The sequence below is a fragment of the Manis javanica genome, chromosome 7 (assembly GCF_040802235.1).
Source record: "Manis javanica isolate MJ-LG chromosome 7, MJ_LKY, whole genome shotgun sequence".
Lineage (NCBI taxonomy): Eukaryota > Metazoa > Chordata > Mammalia > Pholidota > Manidae > Manis > Manis javanica.
The window spans coordinates 126,777,691-126,799,148 of NC_133162.1; the positions used below are offsets into that span (position 1 = coordinate 126,777,691).

The 21,458-nt window shown below is 37.0% G+C and overlaps 1 protein-coding gene across 3 annotated transcripts in view; it reads right to left on the reverse strand.

The window, feature by feature from the left end:
• Positions 1 to 12,025: 12,025 nt before the first annotated feature.
• PLA2R1 (phospholipase A2 receptor 1) overlaps positions 12,026 to 21,458 on the reverse strand; it is a 98,201-nt gene continuing 88,768 nt past the window's right edge. For 2 of the 3 annotated variants that reach the window (XM_073241545.1, XM_073241543.1), the window contains 5 exons: positions 20,927 to 21,067; positions 20,317 to 20,433; positions 16,683 to 16,859; positions 14,352 to 14,384; positions 12,026 to 14,233 (listed from right to left, as the gene is read on the reverse strand). In XM_073241545.1, coding sequence (XP_073097646.1) covers positions 14,016 to 14,233; positions 14,352 to 14,384; positions 16,683 to 16,859; positions 20,317 to 20,433; positions 20,927 to 21,067 — 686 coding nt within the window. In that variant the 3' untranslated portion in view covers positions 12,026 to 14,015. The remainder of the gene's footprint in view (positions 14,234 to 14,351; positions 14,385 to 16,682; positions 16,860 to 20,316; positions 20,434 to 20,926; positions 21,068 to 21,458) is intronic. The other variant, XM_073241544.1, reaches the window with a different exon arrangement.

Below are 21,458 nucleotides of genomic sequence, written 5' to 3' on the forward strand. Positions count from 1 at the left end.
TTTACCTCTTCTGGCTTCTGCCGGCTGCCTGCATTCCTTGGCTTGTGGCTGTATAACTTCAGTCTTCCAGTCCAGCATCTTCAAATCCCTCTCTGCTCTGTCATCACATTGTCTTCACCTACTAAGCATGTGCTCTTGTGCTCCTCTTATAAGGATACAAGGGATTTGTATAGGGTCCACCTGGATAATGTGGTGAATCTCTCCATCTCAATAGCCTTAATTTAATCCCCACAGTCTTATTTTGTGTAAGGTAATGCTCACAGGTTCCAGGAATTAGGACCTGAATGTCTCTGGGGCCATTGTTCAGCCTCCCCCAGTGGTGTTTGCTGATGGATGGAAGTCCTGCTCATGCACATCTCATTGGTGGGGCCATGGTCACATGCCCGCTCCTGAGCTGCAAGAGAGGCCAGGAAGCGAGCTTGTCAGGAACATGTTCAGAGATGATAGGTGGGCAACTTAAATGTCAAATACAACTAAAACAGGGTTAAAACTTTCATAAACATGAACTTGGTGCCACAATTTTTAAACTAGAGAAGTTACTTGTGGCTGTCTGTTTTGGACACCAAATTTTAAGTCATGCAACTATTGACAAGGAAAACCATCAATCTAGAAAACCATTTTCTTTGATTTGGGGAGGTGAGTGGCAAAAACAAAACAAAAATGTGACGTATGGCTTTTGATCTGTTTCTCTTTTGGATCACAGGAAAAATCACCCCAAAAATCCAATATGGATAATTCAAACAGTATTTCATTAAGAGTGATATTTGGTTATAATGTCATGGTAAATTCCATTTCCTGTCTGGCCTCAAGTATATTACTTCTGCGGTGCCTAGCACTGTCTAATATATTTATGGAAATAAGGACTTGGGCAATATGAGGGAAACAGCTTCTATTTTCTCAACTTCCTGATGTGTGATTTTTCAAACAAACCGAAGTGTCCTTCTTGTACCTACCCCCCCTTTTCTCCAGTGCACATGTATTTCTCCGTGTCAGCAGTTAGTTTTCCCAGCAACTTCACCTGTATACCTGCTAGAAATAATGGTGTCAACTCTTATTTTCCTAGTCTGCCAAGAAAAAAAAAATCAAATAATCTGTTAGTATGTGCCATGCCTAATAGTGTTACAGTGATGGTAGGCAGCTCATAGTTTGACCAATTACTATGGCAGGAACAATACTTCTGTATTTTGGGATATATATGTATTCAAGAGGGGAAGAGAACCTTGTAAAAGTTATTGAGGTTAACATTTATAGCTACTATCTAGATGTCAGTGTAAATATTTCTTGGGCTGTTCTGTGTAAATAATCTTCTGAGAACACTGTTTTTATTGTTGACACTTTGTTACAAGTTTCTAAGATACACTTAAAATTCAGTTTGTTTGAACATTCTTTGTGAATTGGGCAGCATAATAAAAAGTTTCTTTTAGAGGCCCATAATCGAAATGATGAAAAAAATTAAAGTTATGGAAAGAAATTTATTTTTTTTCTTTAACCTGGGAGGCTATTTCTTCCTTGAGACATTTCATTCCAGAAAGGACTGCAGTAATATGATCTGATTGACAATGACTCCAGCTGCCCTAAACACTAGCTAAATAAAAGTTAGGGGTAAATTCCCAACCCCTTCCGGCACTGCTTCTCATTATAAGATGAGAATAATAACCATGTCACTTTTGACTTCCCAGCACCAGTGACTTTCCCCTTAGATATGGTTGTCATTTTAAGAAAAATATGTTTTAGTGCTTGTCTCTCCCTTGGGTTCCAGAGTGATTTTGTGTGTATCAAACATTCCCAAAATGTCCATCTCTGTTTTGTCCCCAAGTCCCCTGATTTGATGTAACCTTTTTGGTGTGGGGAGGAGGGTGAAGCAGAACTGGAGAGCTTTTGGAAGCTTCACTTTATGAATTCATGCTTCTGCTTCAGCATAGTGTTTGTATTTGATCAACATAAAAAGCTTCAAGCTTTAAATGTCCTGCTGACACCAGTATCAACAAAGCATTGAAGCGGAAGCTTTCTGGCGGCTGATTACAGGGAGATTTTATTTCGCTAGCTTTAAGACTAAGTATACCTTTTAGTAGATCTTTCTCAAGGATAAGCTTCATCATGCATTATAAATCAAATTCAAGAGCTTTAATAAAGGACTCTTGGTAATTTGGTAATATATTATCACTATGTTTTGGAAAGGCAATAAATGACTGCTTTTTATAGTGTAATTTAAAATAATAATATGGATTATAGTTGTGTTCAGTCATGAAAGTATAATATAACAGTTTGGGCTTATAATAACCTTTTTTCCCTTGACAATGTCCACTCTTATTTTAGTTCAAGAATGGCTTGCTTGGGGATGATTTACTGTGCTTGCTTTTAGAGTCTAGTAGGGCTGAACATGTGTTTAATTGGAGTTTTATGTTGCCTTGGAAAAGCTGCACAAAAACATGAAATTGAAAGCTGGAGAATAAAGACTGCTAAAGTGCGTGAGCCATTCTGATCGCCAAAGCATGGCCTATGCTTGCAAGCTTCTGGCAAATGGGTAAAATTGAGATGTGGAATTGGAGAGGGTTTAATTAAGGAATTATTTCTAAAGGTGTGTAGGAAGGTACAGGGAGCAGCAAGGGATGGTGAAGTAACCAGGCGCTCCGTGCGTCAGGGGGCCCTTACCACCCCACGCCTGAAGAGCCAAGCAGTTTTTCTGTTCCTAGATCTGGAAAACAGTGTACCTGTGGGAGAGGGGCAGCGATAGGGGCTGTGGCCTCAGTGGAGGAAGGTAGCCATTGTTAGGGATGTATTAAGGCAAGAAGGGAGCCAGGGGGATAAAAATCCCCAAACTTTCTTTTTTTCCACCTTTGATGCTTTTTTCAGAGTCTCTCTGGACCCAGCCAAAGCTAGAGAGCAAGGAAGTCCGCATATGTAGTCTGAAGCACTGAGCAAGAGGCAGAGAGGGGGAGTGTGGATTCAGAGGCATATCCAGCACACGGAAAGACTGGAAGTCAGGAATGATGAACAGAACAGATGCTAAGAGGCTCTGCATGTATATCTGATATACATGTGACCAATTAGAATCTACACTCAATAATCTCTTAGTTTCCATTTTCCTACTTTGCAGTCATTACTAAAAAAAAAAAAAGCTCTTTCAAAGTTCTCTTTTTTTCTGGGATTTTTAATCAGGTGGGAATGTAGCTTACTAGCTTTTAATAAGACCACGGAACAGAACAGAAACAACCCAATTCCTGCCTAGCATCCAGGACCGCGGGGGGAATCTTGCCATTCACAAGATCCATCAAAGAAAGGAACTGTGTAACTTTGCTTCTAATTGTCAGGTATTCCGTAGAGCTCCCTTGGGGTTCCTGACTCCCCCTCCTGCACCTCCTCCCTCCAGCTCCCCACTTGCAGAGCTCCCCTTGGGACTCCTTCCCTGATTGGATTCTGAAGCAGAACTGCACACATGCCTCACCTTCCCAGGTGTCCGAGTTAGCTGAGAAGCCTGTTTGCCCTTCCCTGATTGTGTGGCCCTGCAGCATGGCCACTTTCACCAGCCCTGGCCTACCATGCTCGCCTTCCTCTGAACCACCACCTTCCTTGCACTGCTCAGGTCAGCGGAGCTGCAGGCAACACAGACAACTGAGAAGAGCTCAGAACCGGGAATCAAGAGATTAGGTTCTGATTCCAACTTTGCTACACATTAGCCGAATGACACTCATTGGTCAAATCAATGAATATTTCTAAGCCTTGTTTTTGTCATCTGAAAATAGGGTCATAAAATAGATCTGTGATCCCTCAAATACCACCTTGAAATGGTAGACTAGTTTTCTTCACAGGAAATGGCGGCTAAGTGAAGATGGGTTGGGCATTGAAGATGAGAATTGTGTCCGAGGACCTGCTTCTTGGTTTTAAGCCACAGAAACTCACTCTTGCTAAGGACCCAGGGGGTGTCATGACTTGACTGACCTTAATCCAACACCCACAAAGCCTGAGGTGGAAACTGTAATGCCAATTTATGATTGTTCTGCCATCCAAGTAGGCACCACACACTTGTTCCTTGGTGTAGACCCTGTTTTCCATGAGATTACCCACACCTGGGCACCTTGTAGAGTGACACTCTGGAGCCATCACTGCCCCAGTGAAGTCACCCAGGAGGCTGAGGGAGCGATCACAAGGCCAGTGTATTAATTTACAGTTAGAAATTGAAGACGAGTATCTACACAATCAGCACCTTCTCTCAAGTGGCATGGGAACTTTAATCATGATCACAAACCATTTCCTTTATCATAGGCAACCCCTTGCCTCCGGGCCTTGCCTCAAAGTCTGGAAATCAGACATTCTCTTGACACTAGGCAGACTTATTTTGAGGACCCAAATCCTAACTAGAGATTTTTTGGTAGGCATGGAAATAGAACAAAGGAAGTTATGCTTATAACACAAAGAAAGAAAGTCTAACAATACATCCATCTCACTCAGGTATGTCTTTGGAACCCTAAAATCCTGGGCCATACCCCTAGGAGCCCTGCCATCGGAAGTGAAAATACACCCCACCCTATGTCCAAGTCTCCTTCCTCCCCAAACTGCCGAGAGTGTCTGTCCCTGCATTTGCCCCTGCTGGGGACCGACTCCCCTCCCTGACTCATTCCTCACACCTTCTTGCTTTCTTTCCTCATGTTTAATCAAGTTACAATCTAGACAGGTGTCCTGGGGAGCTCTTTTCTTTTTTGCAGATAACTCGCTTATTTTATGCTCACATCTATTCTGTGTGTATTTCACAGTTAATTTTGAGGAAAATTCTCACTTGCTGTGCTTGGAGTAAACCTCAAACACTAACAGCTGAAAATGAAGCCTAAGACTCCCCTGCCCTGCTGGACTAGCCAGGCGCTCTGTGAAGCACGCTTCATGCTTAATGGGACTTGTTTGTGTTTGTTCCCAAATCCACTTATGCCAATCGTGTTAGATATTGTAATTTTATAGTTAAATTTAAAACATCAAATATGAGTATAAAAAAGAGAATTCTTTTATGAAAACTAAGCTGAAAGCTTTGCAAATACTAAATAAAGGTGGAAAGCTAAAAATTCTGTTGTTGATTTATTTAAATATTGGGGGAAATTATACAAATTTAGGGCATTGCACTCAGATTGGCCTACAGATGTAATCTACATTTTCACTCCTCTAAAAACACTGAAACTGGAGAACAAAACCTTGTGGATATGATTTATGCACAAGACCCACAACAAGCCAGATTAAAATGAATGATATTATCCCTACCCCAAAAGATTTGTGGATAAATGTACATTTTTGTGTTCTAACAGAAAATAAAATGTTTAAGCTAAGTATGCATCCATCAATTATTGATTCCTTGCTTTAACTGATAATTTTGATTCTCTCACTAGAGGTCCCCAGTCGGATAAAAGTGTTTCAAATGCAGTATAAGTAATAATAACAATATGATAATTATAATGCTACCATCCACAGAACTATATTTCTTCACAAGTACAGTTTACTATTAAAGTGTAACACTACTTTTACTTATTAATGTGCAATTACAGATTATCTTCTAAAGCAATACATAAAATAAGTAGGACTTCTTGCTCAATGGCTCTCCTTTCTCTCTAAACTTCCCTTGGGAAGTACAAGTTGCAGTTTCAACTCCGAAGAGTTTCTACTGTGAATACCGGTACCAAACTCTCTGATCCTTTGCTGTCTCCAGCAGGCGCTGCTTCATCGGGATGCACACCCTGTCAGGCAGTGTGCAGGAGACTGGTCCTGCTTTGCACCCGTAGGTGTCATCTGAAGTGAAACAGGAGCAAAACAATTTCTTGTCTAACTAGAGGAGCCCTGGGTTGAGGACTACATGTGCCGATGGTCTGGGTAAATGCTACATTTATTCAGGCATGCTCCGTCTTGAACAGGTTTCTTGTTAGGCTCCGTGGGAACGACACTTTGAATCAAGAACTCTAGAGGCCTTTGTGGTGTTCAGAAGTAACATTTCAAGTGAAGTTCCCACCCCTCCTTACTTTTTCCTTGGAGTTTTGCCTGGTTCTGCCTTCTGGCTCTGGGTCTCCCCCTCTTTCTCATCAAACTCAGTGGGGCAGGAGTGTTGCTGATTCCCACCTCTCTGGGTTGGGTCTCCAGCTCCTCCCAAGCTCTACTATCTAAGATGGTAAAGAGTAAAGTTTAAATAATTGCCTGAGGATACGATCTCATAAATTGGGACTAAAGAGGTGCACGTTAATTCACAAACCACCATGTGAGGAGGGACAAAGGAAAATATTAATGTAGTGTTTAATAATTTGCCATCTTAAATTAAAAATATATTTATTTGAAAAATACCCAGGAAAACATACAATGCTTGAATTTAATGTAAATGAGGGACTTAATGGGAGAAACAGAAAAGGGCATTTTATATTAGTTTTAAAAATCAATTTCCTTTATTAAATAGAAGCACAGGAAACATATTGAAAATAGCGTAGATCAGGATGTCTACTTTTTTTTCCAAAAAAAAATGGTATTGCTACTCATAATTACAAGAAATGGATGACAATATTTTAAATGTGTTAACTTTGGCCCATCACACTCACTTCATGGTGTGAAGAAAACAGCACTTGAATGATTTTTTTCCCTTAATTTGTTCTAAATTACAGCAAAGTGCCCTGCAAGAAGCAAGTGCTTGTGTTAATTAACTCCAAGTAAAGGAGGTCACTGGTATACACAGGATTCATTTTGTGCTTTTAGTTACAGATTTTCTTCTGCATTTAGAATTCTTCACTGGCATTATAAGCACATTCAGATTTTCACTTTTTAATCTAGCACTTCAGGTTTAGGCATATTTGTTGATTTTTTTCAAAAAAGATAAAATGCAACAATAATAATGGAATTGACTTAAGAAATGAAACATGGTTCAACCTATTTATAAGTATACCTAAAATATTAGCTTTTTGCCTAAGCCTAATAATATAGCTGAATTTTTAAAACTGCTATTCTATTGTACTTCTTTTCAACATGAAGAATTAACAAATCTGAGTTTTCTGTCATTGCATATTGAATTGTAAACATTGGAGATAAAATTCTAAATGTTATAAATTCTTGTAGATAATCCAAGATATCAAAAATTTCATCAGGCTTTAGAGAACCATAATAGCTAAGTCAATATTTCTAAAATAGATACAACTTTTAAGTGTTTATTACTAATATTCGATTATAAAAGCTTCAGTTTTTTTTTAGTGTAAGCCATTATTTGTATGCCTGAGAATAATAAGAGAACTATAGTATGTTTCAATTATCTTGCTCATATAACACATGATAACATAAGGACTTTAAACTGAAATTGTTTATGGAAGTTCATATTTGAATGCTGTGCTGTGATCAGTAAGACATATTTATTCACCTTTTCCAATCCACTCCATAATAACTAGGAATCATTATAAACAAGTTTTGGCTTTAAATGGATTTAGCCTGAGTGTACATATAATAATATAAGCCATTCTTCTGATTGTCTTTTTTCTGAAGATTCAAAACTTAGCTGTATGTAAATTTGGTCCATCTTTGTTGACCCAAAACTAATTTTCTTTCTAACTGAAAAATATTAGAAATGTTAATCATTGTAGAGCAGTGGTCCTCAAACATTTGTTTGCATACTTCCTAAAAGAATTTTGAGAAAAATGTTTATCTCTTCACAGTTGACATCTAAAAATTTTTTATAGTTAGGAGATGCACCTTTCGGCATATTATAAACAATGACATTAATAATAATAGTTTCCTGTTACTTTTAATATATCCATTGGAATCTAATATTGTAGCATGTTTTTAACTTTTTGTCTTCAATGATTTTAGGTTTTCAGAAAAGTTGCCAACATAGTACAGAGAATTCCTGTACACTGTTCACCCACCTTCCTCTAATGGTACATTTCACATAACCATAGTAAAATAATCAGAATTAAAAAATTAATACTGATATACTATTAACAAAACTATAGACTTTATTCTATGTATACGTGTTTTTCCATAATGTTCATTTTCTGGTCCATGATCCACTCTTGAGATTCTTCCTTGCATTTAGTGGTCATGTCTCCTTATTCTCTACTCTGTGACAGTTCTGAGCACCTTGGAAGTGGTCGATTATTTTGTAGAATGCTCCCAATTTAGATTTTCCTGGTATTTTTATTATTAATTTAAGATTATGCATTAAATGGGAGGATACCAAAGAAGTCATTCATCCTTCTCATATCATACTAGGGTGTACATGATGCAGATAGGGCTAATTACTGCTTATGTTAACCTTGATCGTTTGATTAAAGAGGTTTCTCCACTGTACAGTTAGCAATTTTCTGTTGTAATTACTGACTCTCTTGGGAGAGATACTGTAAGGTTATGCAAATTTCCTGTTTCTACTTAAATGTTCACCGGCTAATTTTAGCACCCACTGGTTGGTCTTGCTTACGACAATTATTACTGTTGTGCATGTCAAATGGTTATTTTCTTTCATTCCTTCTATGTTTATTAATTAATGTATTACTAATTCTTCTGTAGAAAATTGCTTCTCTTCAGTTTATGTATTTACTCATTCAATTATTTATTTTTATCAATGTGGGCTTATATTTATTCTGTTGGTTATAATCTAATACTATCATTCTTTGGTTGCTCAAATTGTTCCAACTTTGGCCATTAGGAGCCACCTCAAAGTGGTTCCTGTGTCCTTCGGACATGGCCTCATCTTTTAGTGAGCACTTTCTTACTTTCTGGCACTACAGATATTCTAGGTTCATCTTGTATTTTTCCTGCCCCAGACCTGGAATCAGCCACTTCTCCAAGGAGCCTGGTTCCTTTGATGGGACATATCATAACAATTTGAATTCCATCATAAACTATTTAAAAATAGAAATACACACAAACAAACTCTTTGGTGGTCAAAGATTTACTTTCTTTTTCTCCTTCTAATTCTACACTAGAATTCTATCCTAATGTAATATATTTTTATTCTCAAAAATATTTTACTCATCACCATGTCATATTTGCCTGCAGTAGAATGTGTACATAAATTTGAATTATCTTTAAAATTTTCCCTATGAACATAGATAGGTTCTAAGTGTTATACATTTTCTTCTATATTGAGTTGTCATTTCAATATACTACACAATTGGTCAGAAAAACATAAATGTATTATAACTGTTAATAAATAATTAGTATATATCAAACTGAAATGTTAAAGGTAATGCATCTTTTAATGAAATGGGTATATCATAGATAAAATTAATGTTAATTTAAAATTATTAGAATGAGTCAGAATTCAGCATGAATTCTGTTCTTTTGTTTTTCTTTTTTCTTTTTTGATAGCTATATGTGCCGAGAAACTCTGCTAGAGATCTCTGGTGCTCACTGTATTTGGTGGGCACTCTTTCCTGAGCACAGCGGGAGACTTCCCAGACCTCCTTGCAGTTAGGATGGACCACGTGACTAGTTCTGGCCACCGAAAGGTGAGTGGAAGTGTAAGTTCAGGACACAGAAACTTAAGAGTTCTCTATTTCTTTTTCCTGCCATGGCTTCCCTGGAGGCCCCACATTCTATAGACAGAAACAGGCATCCTGGATGAGTCACTGCTTGAAAGTGAGCTGCCCTGGAGAGCCAGCGCAAGCACAGCAGGCTTTGCATGACCAGGAGATTAATTTTTGAGTTTTGTTTTGGACCACTGACATTAGAGGGTTTGTTTGCTTCCACAGCATACCCTAACTTCTCCTGACTAATACAGAAACTTTGTTCATATAAATAAGTAGATGGGCATGAAAGGGGCTTGTTATAACAATGTAACTCTATTATTTGAATTCCTTTCCCATTTGTGCCAAAATCACTGATTCCTCATTAAGATTTATCTTTCATTATCTGTCAACTGACAGTTTGATTATGTTTCCTTTAATTTTGCTTCAAGAATTAGAAACACTGGATTTGCAAAAGGATTTGTTACTCAGTCATTAAAGTGATTTACATTGTTAATTTCCGAGGAGTAAAATTAAAAGGCTTTACTAAGACATTTGAAATGACTATTATTTATGCCTGTTACTCTTCCACTTACAGGCACCTTACTTTTCTTGATATACATAGTAAGACTGGGAAATTAATTAATTAAATACTACTAATTTCATTGTACTGCCAATACTATTTTTCTATTAAAAAGCCTTTATCTTAATAAATGCTCTAGTCAGAACACTGGAGTTGCAGATTTAGATCACTGAGTTAATGAGAAATATTCATCATAAAACTTAATTGATAAGGCCAATTCTCATTGTCAAACCCATGAGCCAAATAAGGAAATGTTCAGAAAAAAGTCTGATTTCATTTTCCAATTCAGTAGGCATGCTAATACTCACTCTCACTTAGAAATTTAAGATAGTTAAAGCCCAGAGCTTTGCCATGAGCCTGTCATTAGGGTAAAGTAAGATGTCACGTTTTTATCAAAAGCTGCACTATTTGCTTTCACCAGGATTTCGCTCCAGGAATGCCTTTTTGGTAATAGTCAGGGGCTGCCTGAGATAGGCTTACGATGTTAACATGAGATCTGCCTTTGAATAATTACATAACTTCTTTAAGGGTAGTTATCACTCTTGCTGCTCCACTATATAATCCATATTAGCTTAGAATATCCCAATATGGGACTTCTAACTCATCCCTTAATCCTTAACAGAAAAATGTATGAATGAGGCTGTACACTGGGCTTATAATTCCATCATTAAAAGAAGCTTCACTGACATCATTAATTTGAATTGTTTTCTTTCTTTGGTGCCATGAAGGATTTTCCCAAGATTAAGCAGCATAATAAGATTTGGAAAGCCATGTCTCCATTATTATTATTATTATTATTATTATTAGTAGTAGTAGTAGTAGTAGTAGTAGTAGTAGTAGTAGTAGTATTTAAAGGTAGAGACAGGCATTTGTACAAATAGCATGACATCATGACCTCAGGGGTATCCTCATGCAAGTTAACACTAGAAAGAATATATATGAAGGTTAAATATTTTGGAAACTGAGGTCCTTAAAAATACCCTTCTCCTGTGTCCCTTGGAAATATTTGTGCACCTTTAGGGTATATGTCTCAGTTTCAAGGCTGTTAATTTGTTTCAGTAGCCTATGAAAGCTACATAATTAATCAAAGATAGATCTCAAGTTAACATCTATGTCAGGTAGAGATAGGAGACCTATTGGAGGACTCCAAGGTCTGATGGACGTGGAGGCCCTACTATGTAGGAGGAACCTGAACCCATTAATGACTAAATGGAGCAATGTCCTCCTGCAAGCCCATGCTCATGTGGATGAAAAATAAACCTTTGCTGTGTGAAGCTGCCGTGATCTGGGGTTGTTTGCTACAGCATTTAGCCTCTCCTGAGGAACAGAGTATAGCCCACAGTGCTGGATAGGGTCTCACTACTGCAGGGTTGAAGTGGTCTTACAGCCAAGAACTGCAGTGTCCAGGCAGGAAACAGGCAATTCTCTGGGGCTAAGGCAGTACCAAGAAGAGCCAGGATGGGGCCAAACTAAAGAGAATGGGCCGCAGGTGGCACCTGATGCAGACTCATAGCTGATGCCAGCAGAACTCCCAGAGGTGGGGCCAGGCAACCTGGTGGGGCCAGGTAGACACCAGAAAACACGCACAATTATCACCTTCTTCCACCAGCACCACAAGCATACAAGTTTTCGTATCCAACATCATTTTGAGGAAGGAAAGGAAATCCCAAAAGACTGAATGTTTGTCTAAAGAGACCATTTAATCCGCCTTTGTTAGAGAGTAGAGCTTTTCAACAGAGGAAACATTTAAATTGAAAGAAGGCTATTGGAATTGGAAGAGCCCAAGATATTTTCAGCTGGAAAGTACAAGATTTTCCATTACCCAGAGTCATAGAAAATAACAGATTCTTTTTGGAGGGGGGCACATTACTTATGTGTGAAGGAGTTTGTGACCATGATACCTTATTTCTTTTCATACTATAGCCATGAAATCTGGTTCAAGTTAAAAATAGATGTGGGAAAAGTCTCTTAAAGTACACATATATGAATAAAGCAGAATATTTCAGTATTTTTTTATTTCTTTTAATTTCATATGATCTGTCTGTGGGGACAGATTCCCTGGAGCTGTGTTTCAATACTAAATATCCAAGTGTAGAGAATTGACAAGTTGTACAGTTTCTGTCTGCAAGACCACTTTATTAATACTTTGTCAAGTTGTTATGTGTGATGAGTGCACTTCAGTACACCTTGACTGGAAGGATAATTGATCAGCAGTTTTTACGAAGTCCACGGAAAAGAACAGAACTTTAATTCCACTTGAAAGATTGTTAAATTGGGCTTTTTTTTTTACCACGTGGTTAGTTCAACCAGTTATTCTTCTGAGTTATAAATAAACAACTGCCACGTAAGATGATATCTTTTCTTAAAAAGAAGTCCCAAAACTTAAAAAAAATTATGGAAGTAGGTCATCCCAATAAGCAAACTGCACAGCAATAGCGAAGAGAGGCTTTGGAAGCTGTAGTAACCGTTTCAGGCCACGAGGACTCCATCCGCAGGGCATGCTCCTCAAATGCTATTTATAATGATGATGGTTTTCACTCCAAAATTTATTCGTACTTTCTCTCAGAGCTCCACCCTGTGACTAGTGGCCACCAGTTCGGAGGCAGCCGGATATAATAATTAAAATGCACACTCTAGAAAGGACCTGAAACTCCCCCTGTGAATTTCTATCATAGGACCTTACTTAATTTTCATAACCACCTGATGTCTTCTACTTACTCATGTCTTTACTGGGTTACTGTCAGTTTTCCTTCACTAGAAATTAAATGCCCTGAAAACAGAAATCTTACTAACTTGCTCACCCTAGTACATCTGGTTTTTAGAATGGCAGTTGATTCTTCATAGGAATTCAATAAACATTCATGTAATGAATAAACTTTTAAAAAAAGTTAATGAAGGCCGATCAAGTCTGTGCTTTTTGATTCATGGACAGTATCATGCTTTAAATCATTACCAACTGCACTAACTAGTCCCATATAGACAGAAATGGTTCTCAAAAACCATAGACTAAATAGAATACACCAAATAAACTCATTTATAGAGCAAAGGTGCCTAGATTGCTATCGGAAAGCAACCTCTAGTTTGTTTCTAATGAACTGTAATTTAGGTCTTCAAATTTCCCCCCTTTAAATTCAAGTTATATTTTATATCTTTTAGTTGCTAGGAGAATTATATATTATTTTATACCTTTAGCTTTCAATAAAGAGCATGAATTTTAACAGTATTGAGATCTCAGTAATTCTTTAAGCTTATCTACATTTTTAACTATCAAACTTAGTCATGATTTGGTAAGTGAAGGTTTTAGGCCACATTATGTATTTGTTTATGAAAGTGTGCTGCTAACCAAAATCTGTACTATTTAAAGAAATGTAATTTTTCTTCTGTAGTTTGAGAAGTCAGAAATCAATGTTACCTGAAATATTAGTTTAGAGCCCAGAACGTGAGTTTTAACCTTAAAAATTAGTTTTCCAAACTTCGCTGTTGAAATGACTGATTTAAAAAGATTGAATTAAAAAACAAACGAGCAAGAAGCCTCTCAGAAGCCTTTTCAGAAGTGCAGAGTTTCAAATTTGCTTCCTTTCTCTTTCTCTCGTAATGGTATGACTGTGGGTAAATGTCTGAATACATACCAGATTACTTAAAAAATTTCCAAAAAATTCTGGGAGAAGCGTATTAACACAAAACCTATTATTCACCTTGATTTGAGAGTTTCAATAGGGAGTTGTTTTTTTTTTAATGGTTCTTGTGTTCTGAAGGTAACCATTATCTATTTCCCCCTTTTAAGAATAGATCACAGTTTAGGGAAGTGAATAAATCAACACTCATCTGATTTGGTTATAACTCAAAACCAGTAATCACTTTAAAAATAATTAAAATAGTGATGCCATTCACATTATAATGGCATCTGGTCTGTAAAGGAAAAGAGAGAGGGCACTCCCCTTTATCATCTTCTTTACCGCTCGTGGCTGCGGCATTCTCTGACCTCATTATTCTGGGTCATTCTTCTCAAGGTCAGATATGAGAATATTCTCTTCTAAATGTACCGTACTGAAGTTAGTGGTAGGATAGTACGGGTTCCTGGGCTCTGTAAGTCTCCTGAAGACGCCACGGTTGTGCTTGTACAAGCAGAAGGAAAGTGTGGCGATCGCCAGAATCACTGTCAGTGTCAGTCCTACAGCAAGAGGTACGAGGCTGTGACTTGGTCCTGAAAGAAGATGAAAAAAGAGGAAAGTTTCAATGACAATAAGGATAGATACTGTCCCATAATTGCTTTCTACTTGTTTCTAAGAAAATACAAATGGTTCCTCCTATTCCCAATTTACCTTTTCCTGGATGCTCCTTTACCACGTGAATATCTAAAATCAAATACAAAAAAAATTGTGAGATGAGCTTTTTTCCTTCAAGTCAGCAAAATTAAGTCATTACTCATGGTAGTGCTCAGCAAATGATGGCCCATGATCAAACTGGGTCTCCTGTTTTTTTATAAATAATGTTTTATTGGAATTTGGCCACATTCACTTGTTTATGTATCATCCTTTCATGCCACCATGGCAATGTGACACAGACCATGTAGCCCCCAGAGCTTAAAATATTTACTGTCTGGCTGTTTACAGGAAAGTGTGCAGATCCCTGACTTAGAGTAATCATTATTAGTGCTCACAAGACATACACAGCCTCTTTTGTTAAACTGGAGAATTTCCATCCAGTGTTAGCTGTGTGCAGTGAAAATATGAATAAAATATAGGAGGTCAGTGTTGTTGAGATCTGATATGGAGCGTGTCCAGCAATGATAACCTCCCTCTTCCATGCAAGGATTTAAAAATAGCACCTTCTCACCTTTGTGACCTCAGGAATCTAGGGAATGAATAATAGCTCCTTCATTCAGAAAGTTTTGAGTTCCTGTTTGAGGATTTTCTATGGGATAAATGTATCTCTTCCAAGTAGACTCTGTTTCAAAATTTGAACTCGGCTATTTTGATCGAGGTAAAGATCCAGAAAAATATGTAGAGAATGACCCAGGAGAAGACCAATAAAGGATTTGTGAGAGAGGAAGCAAGCACCCTGTGCATTACTGACGCCCATTCACTCCTACCGATTTCAAAGAAACATCAACATTGTTACCAATATTAAAAACAATTATTTAAATATTTTAAAAACCCTTGTTTTTGCAGCTTAAAAATAACATTGTATAATTTTATACAATAGTATTAGAAACACAAATTATTGTGTATGTGTGTGAAGATACTTTTTAAAGAAAGACAGCTAAAAGAATATTTAGTCTCAGGATGGGGTCGGTGTGTGTGTGTAGTGGAAGCACATGGAGTTAGAAAATGTGTAGTGTAGTCCTCAGTGTAGCCTCAGTTCGGACAAGTACTTTTCTCATCCGTAAAGTGGGGATATTATATCTTTTCCACTGCCTTGCAAAGTTGCTGTGAAAGATGCGTTGTATGTATTACAGGGAGCTGTAAAGTCCTAATCAGACGTGAGGTGTTTCTGTTTTGTGTTTGGTACTTAAATGCTGGTGATCACTTGGGCACACTGTTTATTATGCTTAGTCATAGTTTCCACACAGAGTTGACATCCACACTACTGGGGCCTCCGACATTGGTGCCCACACCTACCAGGTTTTCCCCTTCATTCCAGTATTTAATCAGACCACCAAGGCCTGATGGTTCTTTTTTCCATTTCTGCCTTTCCTTTTTGTTCCTAGTTCCATCACTGGAATTATAACTGCCTCCCTTGATGCCACCACAGGTGTCTCCAGAGCAATAGGGGCTCCCTGCCTCCTTCAAGAAGCTCAGCTCTTTAGGCTGGTGTGCTCTGTAAATGGATCCGACACTACTGTCCAATTTTATTCCCATCACCACCTAATGTGAGCCCTTTGCTCCAATCTAAGCTCATTCTCATCATTGCCTTTCATTTTGCTGGGGCTTTTCTCCAATGTGCCTTCCCTCCTCCATATTCTCTTTATCTTGTGGGATTCCAAAGCCTTGTCCCCTCTCTGAAGCCTTCCTCAGCAGCTCAAGCCGTAGCAATTCCTCCTTCTTTATAATACTGGCTTCTAGAAACTGTTGTGATTATTATAAACACCTTCCCTCTGTTCATGATTCTTGTTAATCTTAGAAATCTCTGCTATTGTTTGCAACTGACTATTTTCTGGCTTGCATTTCTTAAATTTTTTTTTCATCACCACAAACTGTGTCATTCAAGATGAAGTTAAAGTATGACTTCTTTAACATATGTCTTACAACAGAGAATCACATCTACTTATCTACAACAAAGATACCTAGGCCTAGATTATATTTCTAGAGTCCAAAGATCAACCTTAAAAATTCTGAGTGCAGTTGCTAGAATGACAATTGCTTGTTTACATTTGTTTGGTAAACTGATTTTTTGCACCATTAGGTTAATAGCCGCAGTGATACAAGAAAGTCATAGTCTTTGAGTTGATTCATAATGATTTTAAAAATCAAGTATTTTTCTTCATATCTGAAAGAACTGAAATGTCCTGTGACTTGTTTGATGTAGAATAAGATGATGTCAGAATCTATCTGCACTTCCTGAATACTTGGATATTAGAAGCTTTAAAAGGTAAGGTGTGGGCAACGTTAGGGTAGAATCACACAGAAGAATTAGCCTCTGACTTTACCTACCTGCTTCCATTTTACATATAAATCCCTTTTTGTCTTGACATGGGGATAACTGCCACACTCCCTCAGGGATCCTCAGGGCAACGCACAGATGGGCTTTGGCATGGTCCATCTCTGGCTTCCGAATGCCCCAGTTTGACTGGTCTGTGGGAGTTCCATCAAACCACTTTATGGTTTCATCTGTGGAAAAATTTCTGGCTTATTATGAATTATGTGAATATTATCAAACATACTAAGACTGGACTGAACTGTAAAAAGTAGCCCCTAAATTTAATGATACTTATCTGATGCATTCAACTCAATAAGTATAGTCATGAACTCTACATCAAAAGGCAGTTATTAGTAAAGTTGATTTGTGAACAACTCTCTATTTATTTTAGATATATTCTAATTTGTTTTTAGGATATGTTTATTAATGTGACACTTTGAATTTTGAAATATGCTGACAAGCTGAAAGAGCATTTGACAAAATTCAATATCCATTCATGGTGAAAATTTTCACTAAAATGGGTAGTGAGGGAACATACCTCAACATAATAAAGGCCATATATGACAAACCCACAAAGCTGAAGACTTTTCCCCTAAGATCAGGAACAAGACAAGGATGCCCATTCTAATCACTTTTATTCAGCATAGTAGTGGAAGTCTTAGCTGTGGCAATCAGACAAGATAAGGAGATAAAAGGCATCCAAATTGGTAAGGAAGATGTTAAATTGTCACTATTTGCAGATGACATGATACTATATATATAGAAAACCCTAAAGACTCCAACAAGAAAACTATTATAACTAATAACTGGATTCAGCAAAGTTGCATAATACAAAATTAATACATAGAAATTTGTTGCATTCCTATATACTAACAATGAACTGGCAGAGAGAGGAATCAGGAAAACCATTCTAATTACACTCACATCAAAAAGAGTAAAATACCTAGGAATAAACCTAACAGAGGAGGAGAAAGATGCATACTCTGAAAACTATAAGACATTCATAAGAGAAATTAAAGAAGACACAAAAAAATGGAAATATATTCTGTGCTCATGGATAGGAAGAATTGATATTGCATAATGGCCATCCTGCCCAAAGTAGTTTACAGATTCAATGCAATCTCTATCAAAATACCAATGGCATTTTTCAGTGAACTAGAGCAAATGATCCTAAAATTCATATGGAACCACAAAAGACCCAAAATAGCCAAAGCAATCCTGAGAAAGAAGAACAAAACTAGGTGTATTATACTTTCTGACTTCCAACTACACTATGAAGCTACAGTAAATAAAACAGTATGGTACTGGCACAAGAACAGACCCATAGATCAATGGAACAGAATAGAGAGCCCAGAAATAAACCCACATATATATGGGCAATTAATATATGATAAAGGAGCCATCAATATACAGTGGGGAAAAGATAGTGTCTTCAATAAATGATGTTGAGAAAACTGGAGAGCTACATGCAAGAGAATGACATTGCATTACTGTCTAACTCCATACACAGAAGTAAACTCAGAATGGATTGGAGACCTAAATATAAGACATAAAACCATAAAACTCTTAGAGTAAACCATAGCCAAAAATCTCATGAACATAAACATGGGCAATTTTTTTCTGGACACGTCTCCCCAGGAAAGGGAAACAAAATAAAAAATGAACAAGTGGGACTCCATCAAACTAAAAATGTACAGCAAAGGACACCATCAGCAGAACAAAAAGGCAACCTACAGTATGGGAGAATATATTTTTAAATGATTTATTCAATAAGAAGTTAATATCTAAAATATATAAAGAGCTCATACACCTCAACACCAAAAAACACCCCCATTAAAAAATGGGCAAAAGATCTGAACAGAAATTTCTTCAAAGAAAAAATACAGATGATCAACAAGTACATGAAAAGATGCTCATATCACTAATCATGAGGGAAATGCAAATCAAAACCACAATGACATATCACCTCACAGCAGTCAGAATGGCCACCATCCAAAAGACAAGAAATAACAAGTATTGACAAGGATGTGGAAAAAGGAACCCTCCTACACTGTTGATGGGAATGTAAATTCCTGCAGCCACTATGGAAAGGGGTATGGAGATTCCTCAAAAAACTAAAAATAGAAATACCATAGAACCCAGTAACTCCATTTCTAAGAATTTACCTGAAGAAAACAAAACAAAATCTCTGATTCAAAAAGATATGTGCCCTTCCTTGTTTATTGCCACATTATTTAAAATAGCCAAGATATGAAAGCAATCAAAGTGCCCACTGATAGCTGAGTGAGTAAAGAAGATGCAGTACAAATACACAATGGAATATTATTCAGCCATGAAAAGAAAGAAATCCTTCCATTTGCAACTACATAGATGGACCTGCACAGTATTAAGCTAAGTGAAGTAAGCCAGGCAGAGAAACACAAATACCATATTATTTCACTTCTTTCTGGAATCTAAAAACAAAATAAATAAACAAAATAGAGTAGACTCAGAGACACTGAGAAGTGACTGGTGGTTACCATGGGGGAGGGGTTGGAGTGGGTGAGTGGGAAATGTGGGGGGATAAAAGGGCACAAAAATCTCAATCATAATATAAGTTGGTCACAGTGCTGGAAGTGCAGCATGGAGAATACAGCCTGTGATTCTGTAACATCTTTCTATTTGACAGATAGTAACCATGCTAGAGGGGGTGATGATTTAATAATGCATGTAACTATTGAATTGCTGTGTTGTATACCTGAAACCAATATAATATTGTGTATCAACTATAGTTTAGTAAAAAAAAAGAAATATTCCCTATCATTATAATGAATTTAAAGAAAACATTTGAAGTACGAACATCTGTATCATTACAAAATGCCTTACTTCCTTAAAAACATTTACAGTGAGTTTCTTTAAAAAGCAAAAAAGCAAAATGGTGTACCAAGGGATAGGGGTAATAGTAGAGTCCATCCATGTATAGGCAATAAAGGGGTGCGCTATCTGAAAAGGATTTAAAACCAACAATAAAACTAATCAAAGTGGGTCAGCTTTTAACTATCACCATGTGCTAGAAATCCTAAACAATGTCAGGGACTGAAATACTACTTACCTGGGTGGACCCACCCTCCCTTGGTACAACACTGTAACAAGTTCTCTATACCAATTAAAATAATTTTCTTTACAAGTACTTTCAATAACCATGAATTACATAAAGAAAAGAATACCATGCTCTCATCTGATCACAAACTCTGTTTTTAGTAGCAAATAGCAATTCTAATAGCACAATGTGTCACTGAAACATTTCCATAATGCTATTGTGCTTCTATAACATTCAGGAACCTGGGGTATTTTCAGGTAAATGTGGTTTTGGTTTCTGTGACTACGTCTGTGAACACAAAGTGCCAGCCAAGAATCTTCACAATGTGAGGCTAAGTATAAAATAAGTTTGTTTTCATTTTTGATATTCTGGGATTATTTCAAAGGACGAGAAGGCATTGAAAAAGGTTAGCAATGTTGTCTTCGGAAGAAATGGTTTTAGAATTAGTGCTATTTTTTGACAGAAAATGTATCCAAGAAGAATTTTTTTTTTTTTGGCGTATGCCATTTTCATCGACCTTTGACCACTGTGTACTTATACCCTCTCCTCTTCTCTACCCAGTCACTTACTGTCACCATCAAACTGAGCATTCAACCAAACCATCTGGACTGAAGAACCAAAAGCTAAAAGCTCTTCTAGGAGAAATGAATTTTCATCTTCATCCTTGATTGTTAAAAGATCAGATCCTGTAAAAGACAAACAAAACGAACAAGTATTTGTCTTTACACATAAATACAATTTTTAAAATATCCCCTTTACCATAGTTTGTAAAGCCCAGGCTTTGAAAAGTGAACATCTCCTTTGTAAATAAGTGAGTTTTGATTAAAAGTTTAAAAGCAATACCACATTTATTAAAATATTGTACTTAAGAAGTTAAAGCATGGACTATTAATTTTAGGAAGCAATAAAACATTCATAATTCAAGTGCATTCAACAGGAATATTTTCTTGGGGAAGTGCAATATTCTGGATACCATCTTAGATTTTTAAATTTTATATAGGACATTGCATTTTGTACATTAGCCATCCCAACAAGCACATTTAATAGTATTTACTTTTTCAGTTGCTTTTGTTGTTCCTATAGTCACTAAATATTCAGACAAATGAGGAAAACCACATTGTTTACAGAAATGTCAAGAAGGAAGACACTGAAAGCATGTTACCATCACAAAAGAATTACCTTCCTTTTTGCAAAATTCATGAGCAGCCTCAAAACTCTTACTGTCTAGGACTGTAGAAAAACTGTAGCAATTACTTTTGAATTTTATCCAGGGAATAGATGTTTCTGAGCATAACTCTGGGTATTCAAATGGTCTTATTTCTATGAACAAAAAACAGGTATGATTTCAGGGTTGTGATTGGGTTCATTTGATGACATAAACATTGCATTACATTCTGTGACAGACCAAGATAGATTATATGTATTGAGATTTTCATGATACTCTGAAAGAGTGGGCTTAATGTCCATGATGACAAAACTAGGACTGGTTTATAGCATTTACGCAGAAATCATCTCTGCTTACACATAACAGGATATATTAGTGCAGAGCTTCATAAGCTTAGTTTGGGTGCTGCCCAGGGAAGGGTAGCTGGCTTTCATGTTTATAATTAGTATCCTAAGTGCTGGGAAAACTGGGGGACGTGATTCATAGACATACTGGTAGCTGAATGAAGCTGGCAAAATGTACTTCCAAATGTACAAAATGTTTCAT